This window comes from Acomys minous (assembly GCF_964271855.1).
Source record: "Acomys minous genome assembly, chromosome: 5".
Taxonomy (NCBI): Eukaryota; Metazoa; Chordata; class Mammalia; order Rodentia; family Muridae; genus Acomys; species Acomys minous.
In genome coordinates this window covers 77,853,765-77,864,100 of record NC_140494.1, presented here as the reverse complement: position 1 = coordinate 77,864,100, position 10,336 = coordinate 77,853,765, and the positions used below count along the sequence as shown (strand labels likewise).

The following is a 10,336-nucleotide window of genomic DNA, read 5'->3' as shown; positions in this document are numbered from 1 at the left end:
CAGCTATGAGCATCACTCTGACCCCAGCCCAGGTTTTCAATGGAGGAAAAGCCTCTCTACGCTTCCTAGGAGCCTGTCAGGGAGTTTAGTGGCTAAGTCCTCACTGTCACTCTCACCAAGGAACATCTGACAGGCACATAAGGCACCAGTTGATGCTGCCAACAAACTCCGCAGTAGTCTCCACCCCACACTTCATCTCCGTTCCTGGGAGTACTTCAGGTTGAATGTGATCACTGCCTGAAGGGATTTCACAGGACCAGGCCTTCTGCTCTCGTGCTCCTTGCTGACAAGCCTATGCTCACATCAGTTACAGCGTGTGCTCTAAGCAGCTCAGGACACCATTTCTAAGACACTGTGGTATAGAGGCACCGCTGTCAGGTGCTAGGCTCCAATGCTTGGCCAGCTCCAGACAGGATTAATTTGATGGTCATCAACACTGTTTATGTCTATGAAGCACACCACGCTATTGTGCTAACAGGATGCAGAGTTTCTCAAGGAGTGTTTGAACACACTTCCTTACAGAAGGACTGGGTGAGAAAGCCTGGCCCTGACACTGGGCGGAAGCTGTACGTCAGTGTGTCAGCCTGGACTAGCCACAAGGTTAGCTGGCTGCTTGACTTAAAAAAAACCTTTTCAATACTTTTAAGAAGACAGAAAAATTCTATTAACCTTTTTTCCCTGACAAGTATAGGAGAGGAAAGAGTGTAACATAATGACACAGAGTTGAGCACGGGAACACACCCAAATCTCTGTTACAACAAAATTAAAACAAAAACAAAAATGTATTTAACAAGCCCATATACTAATTATTGCTTTCTAGTCCCTCGGTGGATGGCCCTCTAGCAAGCACTGAAATTCACACACTGCTGCTCCCTAGAAGGGTCTTGCTTTCTGGAGATCTGGGAAATAAATAATTACAACACAAAGTGGCCAAGTCTGCAAGCTTTCCATCAACTAACTCTGCTAGCTGTGCACAGGAGGTTGACAGTCTCTGGTCATGACGCAGAAATGAATAATGGAAGGTTTTTCTCTAATTTTCATTCAAGAACAGCATTTAGCAGAGCTCTTATAAGCAGGAAGCACACTGTTACGTCAGGAAATTAACATATGGCAGAACACCCCCAGGTAAGGACAACAAGCAGGCTAAACACTAAGGACAGGCAGCAACCTCCTTACCACTGGGCTAGGGAATGGCTTAGCGGAGTCACGCTCAGGAAACAACACTTTACAGCAAGCTCTACACACTTGTGTCTCGGTCAGCAACTTTTCAGACTCCTTAGCGGCACCGCTAAAACATCTTCACTGTAAGTCAGCATGTGGTACTTTGATTTCCTCCTGTATTGTGAAAATTTCTAAGTTCCATTAAAAAGATTATCTTCGGTTTCTTCTTAGAGAACTGCTGTTCATGAATGGGTCGTCGTCGTCGTCCTGAAATGACACGTGGTATGTCAGTGACCCCTCATCCTCTGCTGAGCCAATTCTTACTATTAAAATGCTATCAAGGAAATCATATTTACTTCCCCTCTTTCCTCTCTGAAATGTAAATGCCCAAGTCAATTCTTTATGCATTAGAGTAAAAAGCTACCAGGCCTTGTGTGTTGACTGCATATATCTGTAACATACAATGCACATATTTCTCCCCAGTCACAAAGGCACACAAGGTGTGGGAAAGCCAGGATAAAAAAATATTCAAGTCATTTCTATTCTGTTCCTGCAGTTTTCTCATTCTCTCTGTCTTTCTCTCTCTTTTACTATTATGTGTATGTGTGTGCACTCACACCCAGTTGCACAGTTGTGTGCCCTATTGGGACAACTTCATGGCGTCAGACTACTTCATCCAACCTCTGTGGGCAGGCTCAGACCCTGCCAGGCTTGTGCAGCAGCCCCTCCTCACACTGAGTCTCTCGCTGGCCTCACTTACACTTATCACCAGGTCTGCCCTCTTGGGATTCAGCCAACAAACAAGAAAGTCACAGGGAAAAGACCCAGTCTGAAAAACTGTGATTCCTGTCTCCTGTCACCCACTTCATGACAGAGTGGACTGCTTTCAGGCCATTGGAGGAAAGAGCGGAGTAAACTGTCTTTCAGTTTTTGCAGAGAAAGTCGATGAAGCATTTCAGGTGTTCCCAAGCCAATGGAGACTATAAGCATGGTAAGAATAAATAGAAATATCAGGTATTAACTAAGAATTTAATAAGGATGAAAACAACTAGCTAGGTCTGGTGTCACAAGTGTGCCAACCCAAGTGCTAGGGAGGCTGAGGCAGGAGGATCACAAGTTCAATGAGTTCAAAGTCTCGGTAGCCCGATGAGCCCTGTCTCAAGGGGAAGAGGAAAAAGGCTGGAGCTACAGCTCAGCAGTGGAGAGCTTCACTGGCATGTGCCAGGCCCAGAAGTCAAACTCTAGTCAAAGAGCAAAATCAACTAACAAGCCTTATATAAAGTCTGGTTATATAATCTGATGAAAGACAGCAGCATTAAATAGAATGTACTTTATAGCTACATATTTGAAAGATAAATTATGTTTATAAATTTGTTACCATTAAGATGTCAGTAAAAACAAATTATTATTTAGTATTAGACTTGACTTATGACATTAACAAATCCATGCTTTATGAAGTCTCTAGTGAGAAATGGATGTCTTGAGTAGCAAAAATTCAACTGTTTGGCTGATTCATTTTCTGTACTGTCAAAGGCAGACATATAAAATGAAAACTGATAACATGCCTTCAGTTCTTCTCTGTAGTTAAACGCAAAACAGTATATATACATTTTCTTTTTTTCTGTGCGAATACATTTTTGTACTTGGTGCATTTGCTGGAGATGTCTCCACACCCCAGTGTTGGGACTACAGACATGAGCGGCCATGCCCAGCTTTAAGTGAGTATCACACGTTAGGTCTCAGGCACTTCACGCACCCAGCCATCCTCTCACAGATGGAATACTCATTTTAAACAGTCCACAGACATCCACATGTGCGCCTGCTTCCCTACTGGCAACAGCATGGCACCACTCACTAGGCAGACTAAACTCACAGCCCGTGGTGCAGCAAGCTTGGCTAGCAATTGCAAACTCAGAGCTAAGACACAAGGACTATGACAGCGGCAGTAGATGCTCAAAACACAGAGTCCAGGCACGTGTAGCACAGATGAACACTAAGGGCATATTACAAGAGGGATAAGCCTATCACACACACACACAAAAATCACTGGGAAATTCCATTGTATATGCTATCCAGCAGACAAAGTCATAGAAGAGCAAGCACAGTGGTGCGGGTCAGAGGCTGTGGACAGAGGTAGGGACACTGGGATGTGTTTAGGAAATATACATATGGTTTTGCAAGACAAAAGTGCTTGAGTTTTTTTTTTTCTCTCTTGCATATTACATCCTGACTACAGTTTCCCCCTCCCTCCCCTCTCAGATTTAGACACACACACACACACACACACACACACACACACACACACACACACACACACTTCACCTCCCCTTAGAAAAGAGAAAGCCTGGGGCTGGACAGATAGCTCAGAGGTTTAGAGCACTGACTGCTTGCTCTTCTAGAGGTGCTGAGTTCAATTCCCAGCGACCACATGGTGGCTCTCAACCATCTATAATGTGATCTAATGCCCTCTCCTGGCATGCAGGCATATATGCAAGGCAGAACACTATATAAATAATAAATAATTTTTTAAAAGAAAGAAAGAAAAAAAGAAAAGTCCAGGGACACCAACCAAATATGGCATAACAAGTTACAATAAAACCAAGCACATAGTCTCACATCAAGGCAACCCAGTAGAAGGAAAAAAGTTCCCAAAGGCAGGCAAAAGAGTCAGAGGCAGCCTCTGCTCCCACTGTTGGGATTCCCACAAGAAGATCTAGCTACACAGCCATAACATATATGCAGAGAGCCTAGGTCAGACCCATACAGGCTCCCCGATCTGTGTGAACCACTTGAATCCTGGTCAGTTTATTCTGTAGGACATGTTCATGTTTCCCTGACCTCTCTGGCTTCTCCAATCCTTCCTCCCCTCTTCCGCAGGACTCCATGATTCTGCCTAATGATTGGCTGTTGGATTCTGCATCTGCTCCCATCAATTGCTGGATGGAGTCTCTGGTCTCTCTGATGACAATTATGCTAGGCTCCGGACACAGCACACCATGTAGGTATGACAAATTTTAGGTCAGAGGTTTTGTAGCTAAGTTGTGTCTCAATCCCTCCGCTCGAGGCTTTGCTTGGTTATAGAGGGTGGCAGGTGCAGGCTCCAAGTCCCCCATTACTTGGAGTCTTTGTTAGTGTCACCCTCCTAGAGTCCACGGAGTTTTCATTGCACTGGGTTTTTCTACCTCATTCCTGAAATGCCCCAACTCCAGTAGTCTCTCCCAGTCATCTCTCCCTCCATCCCCCACACCACTTGCCCACAGGCACCTGCAAAATCTATTTATTTCCCCTTCCCAGAGAGATTCATGCATCCCCTTGAGCCTGCCTTGTTACTTAGCCTGTCTGCGTCTGTGGCTTCCAGCATGATTACCCTTTACTTTACAGCTAATAAATACCTATAAGTGAGAACATAACATGTCTATATTTTGGGGTCTGGGTTACCTCACTTCAAGTTTGCTATACAGTACAAACATATTTAATACTACCAAGCTACATTTAAAATGGTTTAGACCCCAGGCAGTGGTGGTGCATGTCTTTAATCCTAGAACTCAGGAGGCAGAGACAGGTGGATCTCTGAGTTAGAGGCCAGCCTGGTCTACAGAGTGAGTTGTAGGACAGCTGGGGCTTACATAGACACTATCTTGAAATACAAAACAAAACAAAAATAGGGCTGGAGAGATGGTTCAGCAGTTAAGAGCACTGGTTCCTCTTCCAGAGGTCCTGAGTTCAATTCCCGCAACCACATGGTAGTTTACAACCATCTATAATGTGATCTGATGCCCTCTTCTAGCACGAAGGTGAACATGAACATAGAGTACTCATTTACATAAAATAAGTAAATAAAAAATAATAAAACAAAAAAATTAGAGATTTTTGTTATGTGCTCTCACTTTTTTTTTTTTTAAATAAAAACTAAGTAAGAGTGAAGACAGGCCTAACCATCTTCTACAAAGCTTGCAGAGGTCCATGTGGCAGCTGCACGCAAACAGGAAAGGCCAGGGTCCTGTGTCTCATGGTTCTGTCTCCTTCATTAAACATCAGATGAGCACGAGAGAGGCGAGCCCTGTCTACACTCCCTCCCACTCCTTCAGAGTTAGAGACCGTGACAGTTCAGAGCAGACCACCACTCTGTGCCCAGCATGTACCAGCGCTGAGGGTACTCTGTCCATGGTCAGGGAACATTTTACTAAGGTAACCTTAAAAGGCCCGACACCAGCATCACTCCACTCTCCAAATATGAACGGCAGAAACCAAGAAAAAAAAAAAAAGGAAAAACAAAAAACAAAACAACCCCAGCTCTGATAGCATTAATGGGGCAAATGAGAGCAGAGTGCACATTGTGCTTTAGAAACCCGCAGGCCTTTATAGGCAATTACACTGATGGGCACTTACCTACTCTTAGCATTACAGGTCACAGCAAGGTTAGCAGGGAGCCTAAAAATGTAACTTGCAGTGCTTAGCCAGTGGTCTCCACTTATATTTCATAGACAGTTAAGGTAAGAAACAGCCAATGACACGATGATTACCTCTTCTGATTCAAAGTCCACTCCTTTGGCTGTCTGGCTCTGGGACATCCGTTTGCTAGACGCTGTGCCTGACAACCTAAGGAAGAGAGAAAAACCAAAGACAGTGAATGAGAACAATGCACAAGCTTTCAATCCCACAGCAACTACTGAGTACAAACCATCTGTAGTTCCCTTTAACTATATATATATACTAATTTTATGTATCTATGTGCATTAGGAGATAGTATACTACATATACAGTGTGCATCCTATGAGCTCTATTTTCTGAGCAGCCCTAGGAACAGCACTATCTGTTTCCCAAATTTTAAATGTTTTTATAGTAAATAGTTTCTAATAAAAAAACAAAACCAGAACATTAATGCTTCCTTTGCACCTAAATTTCTTCATCTGTCAATGGGAAATGTTTGTCTTATAAACATGCTAATATGCTTAATCGCCAGGCTATGGTCTGACATGTTAGCACCTGACTCATGTCTGATTCATGTCACTACTGTAGGACCAGCTCCTCCCTAACTCCCACAGTTACAATATTATAGTACATTCCCTTCAGACTACAGCTGCAAGGGATCTTGGGACTGGCTCACCACTCTGCAGGGCATTTCCTGCTATATCCCACACTTGTTCTTTTCTGTGAGCACGCACAATCAAGGGCCTGAATCACAACACTCTACATAAAACTATAATCTAATTAATCATCCTTAATGCAGTTGCATGTGCTCAACCCCTTCCAGGGCAATTTAAGTCACCTAAGTCTGCAGCCTTCACAAAATCTAATAGAATATAAAAACAAAGTTTTAAAAAAGAAAAGGGGCCTGTTGTAGTAAATAAATAAAATATCTAATAATGTTTATTATAAAATAGCCTATAATTATTACGGTGATATTATCTAACCCACTAACAATCAATAAAAGACAAAGACACCTATCCTATTTTAGAATAAGCCTAATTTTATCTGGAGCTGGGCAGATGTTAACCCCCTAAACTACCTTCCATTATTTCCCAGTTTCTGTCCCAGGCTCTGTGCTTTAATCAGTCCTCTCTGGGCTATTCCCATGTGGAACTTCAGAGTCCCTCCTCCCGGCCGGCATGGTGGCTCTTTCCTATCCTGTGGCAAACCTGCCCCTTCCTCCTCCTTCAGTCCCTGTCTCCTACCCAAGATCCTTCTCTCCCAGAAGCCTGTGAACTTCAACCACACCGTCTCACGCTGCCCTTGCCCATGTGCGTAGGCATTTATTCGGCCAATCAGGGACAATTTGGAGGCAAGGTTACAAACATCATTTTGGGGTATGTGATTGTCCCTCAGGGGAAAATAATTAGCAATCAAATACAAAGCACCAGACCATGTTTCAATAGGGGTTATAGCCGATTTTCTTTGTAAAATGATTTTTATTTCATGTTTATGAACGTTTTATCTATATGCTCCAGGTACAGACAATGCCCAGAGGCAAGATGGATCCCTTTGGAACTGAAGCTACAAATGGCTGTGAGCCATCATGTAGGTACTAGGAAGCAAACCCAGGTTATCTACTGGAATACCAAGAGCACTCAGCTGCTGGGCCATCTTTCCAGCCCCCTTGATTATTTTCTTAAGTAAATTAAAACTTTTCATTAATTATGTTTTAAGTAAACAGTATCTGCCTGAAATGTTAATACATAAAAGAAAACAGTGATTTTAAATAAAGGTTAGTAAGTGTTCCAAAGTAACTCAATTAAGTACTCCGGAATAGGTCCATGTCAGCACATAAATACTCCAAAGTCAGTCCACATTAGCCATGAAAGTACTAAAGGAAGTCCAGACAGACACATAAATACTCCAGAGAAAATATAGACAGACACATAAGTACTCCAGAGGAAGTCCAGTCAGACACATAAGTACTCCAGAGGAAGTCCAGTCAGACACATAAGTACTCCAGAGGAAGTCCAGTCAGACACATAAGTACTCTAAAGGAAGTCCAGTTAAGACTCACAAGTACTCTAGAGGAAGTCCAGTCAGACACATATAAGTACTCCAGAGGAAGTCCAGTGATGATGACTCATAAGTACTCTAGAGGAAGTCCGGTGATGACTCATAAATACTCTAAAGGAAGTATTCTAGAGGAAGTCCAGTCAGACATATAAGTACTCTAGAGGAAGTCCAGTCAGACTCATAAGTACTCTAGAGGAAGTCCAGTCAGACATAAATCACAGAAGAAATTATATAGTTAAAAAATAAAGCTTAAGTCCAGAATTAACAAAGCATTCTCTACTACTGGGGTGATAACTGGGTAATAAAGACAAGAGGACATGAATCACAGGCTATTTTTCAGAGGAAATGCACAGCAATGCTGATTCATACCTGTTTTTCATTTCTCTACATACTCTGCTAGATGGAAAGAAGCCTATTTATCCTCTCTGCAACAGAAAGACACATGGCCATGAAATTCTGATGGAGGACCTCGGCTTACCTTTGATCAGCCTTAGAACTAGTAGGAAAAAAGTCGTCTTCATCAGATTCATCCACCTCGATGGTCTACAGAAGGGAGGAAAACAACAGGTTCATCGCAACAGATGAATCAACAGCAGAATATCAAGACGCCCATGCAGTGTGTGTATAGACAAGCCTTGTGACTGACAGAGAGCCCAGCTGTGTGTGTGGCTCAGCGGCAGAGTACCTGTCTAGCAGCGAGGCCCACGGTTCGATCTGTGCAACCAACGCAACCTATCAGCTCCAATTTTTTTTATTATCCCCAATTTTAAATAAGGTATCACATCACATGAGAAGCAGCAGACACTTAGTGCTAAGAAGCAACCGAGAGATATATGATCCCATCATGCTCTGTTTCTGCTATCTTGACCCTTGACAGGTACGTACTGTTTTCACCTAACTAAAATGCTGACGAGAAAGAAGCCAAGGACAAAATTCCTAAAGAGCAACGTGCAAGGTCAAAGGATGTGCTACACATCCCGCAGTGCACAGATGTGCCCTCCCCAGGAGGACCGCCTGGCACAGGAAGAAGAGTCCTGGCCCTGGGCTTAAGACACACAGACTCTGACAGTGAGGCAGCAGGTCAACCTATCCTGAACTCACTTTCAGAGCCCCGGGGGCAAAAGTGCTAAATCTGTAACGGGACACAAGGATCCTAAGGCTCTGGTCCTCTACTCAGTCTTAGTGCACACCAGTATGTAAAGAGCACCTGCACATGAGGAACACACCCTCTGTGTCTGGGTTTAAAAGCAGGACGTTTAGGTCCGTACTGCTGTCCTTTTAAATGCTACTAGTGAACATGCAATATGAAGCACTGGGTTTTGTCGCTGGCTTTTAAAGATTCTAAATAACCATAAAGTTCTCACCAGTGCTGATGTTCATATTTTATCCCTGTTAGGAAGTCCTAACGCAGAAAACATGATTAAAAATCAAACTATAGCAAGCTTCTTACCTCTGAGTAATTCTTAGTGGCAACGTTTCTGGAAGGCTGCTGTCGGGTGGCTCTGAAAGCTAGTATGAAAAAGATGAAATGCCTGTTACATAGTTCTCAAAACCACTAAAAAAAATGTACTCCCTTCCTCGGCTTAAGGATTTTAAAGTCCTACCTGAGAAATGACCAGTTGAGAAACTATTTATATCCTCTGCAATCTGAAAAGATGTAAGACACTTGAAGTACAGAGTCTGCCTATCAGTCTCACATTTTCCCAGCTTGATCAAATATAGTCGTGGAACTCTAGCCATTGTGACTCCATCTTGTTGCTAGATGTCATCTTAGGCCTGCCCTTAGGCCCGTCCTCAAGGTCACCCCAGTTACTGTAAGAAACAGAAACTACAGAACCCCTGGGCCCAGATCTGCCCGTCATAATGTTCTTCTTGTAGGTTTCTAGGACCCTCTGGACCCTTCTATTTCCCTATTCTCCCATGCTTCTCTCACTTAGAGTCCCAATAAGATGTCCTCCCCTCTGTCCCACTTTCCTGATAAGTGAAGACATTCATGGGAAATGCCCCTTGGGCTAGTGTCCAGATAGAAATGAGTATATACCATTTGACTCTTTCTGTTCAAACTATGGCACCAGCCAAAGACAATACATGCAGTAAACTTTGAACCCCTACTCAGATCTAGCCAATGGACAGGACATTTTCCACAGTTGAGTGGAGAGTGGGGTCTGACTCTCACATGAACTCTGGTGCCCCATATTTGACCACGTCCCCTGGATGGGGAGGCCTGGTGGCACTCAGAGGAAGGATAGCAGGCTACCAAGAAGAGACTTGATACCCTATGAGCATATACAGGGGGAGGAGGTCCCCGTCAGTCAGTCATAGGGGAAGGGAATAAGGGGAAAATGGGAGGAAGGAATGGGAGGATACAAGGGATGGGATAACAATTGAGATGTAATATGAACATTAATAAAATATATTTTAAAAAAACAAACAGAAACTGCTCCAGGAAAAGAGCCACCCTAGGCCTGAGCCAATCAGGGAACAGTGGGAAAGCACCTAACCCCCAGATGTTAAACATTTTGAGGTCAGGAGGTCAGGCTTTACCAAGCCCCTAGTGCCAACCCAACCTTGCTAAATGTCAACCAATCCTGTAACTGCCGAACTGGAAACTCTTGTTCTTTGCCGAAACCACAATAAGAACTCAGGGCTTTCCTACTGATTCGCTACTTCAGTGAGGTTCAAGAGC

The 10,336-nt window shown here is 43.5% G+C and overlaps 1 protein-coding gene across 5 annotated transcripts in view; it reads right to left on the bottom strand.

Annotated features, from left to right (window-relative positions):
- Window positions 1-1,018: 1,018 nt before the first annotated feature.
- Window positions 1,019-10,336, bottom strand: part of MRE11 (MRE11 homolog, double strand break repair nuclease) — a 45,748-nt gene continuing 36,430 nt past the window's right edge. For all 5 annotated transcript variants that reach the window (XM_084781306.1, XM_084781303.1, XM_084781307.1 and 2 more), the window contains exons 17-20: window positions 9,101-9,159; window positions 8,129-8,193; window positions 5,685-5,760; window positions 1,019-1,428 (exon numbers count right to left, since the gene is read on the bottom strand). In XM_084781306.1, the coding sequence (XP_084637432.1) occupies window positions 1,372-1,428; window positions 5,685-5,760; window positions 8,129-8,193; window positions 9,101-9,159 (257 nt within the window). In that variant the 3' untranslated portion in view covers window positions 1,019-1,371. The remainder of the gene's footprint in view (window positions 1,429-5,684; window positions 5,761-8,128; window positions 8,194-9,100; window positions 9,160-10,336) is intronic.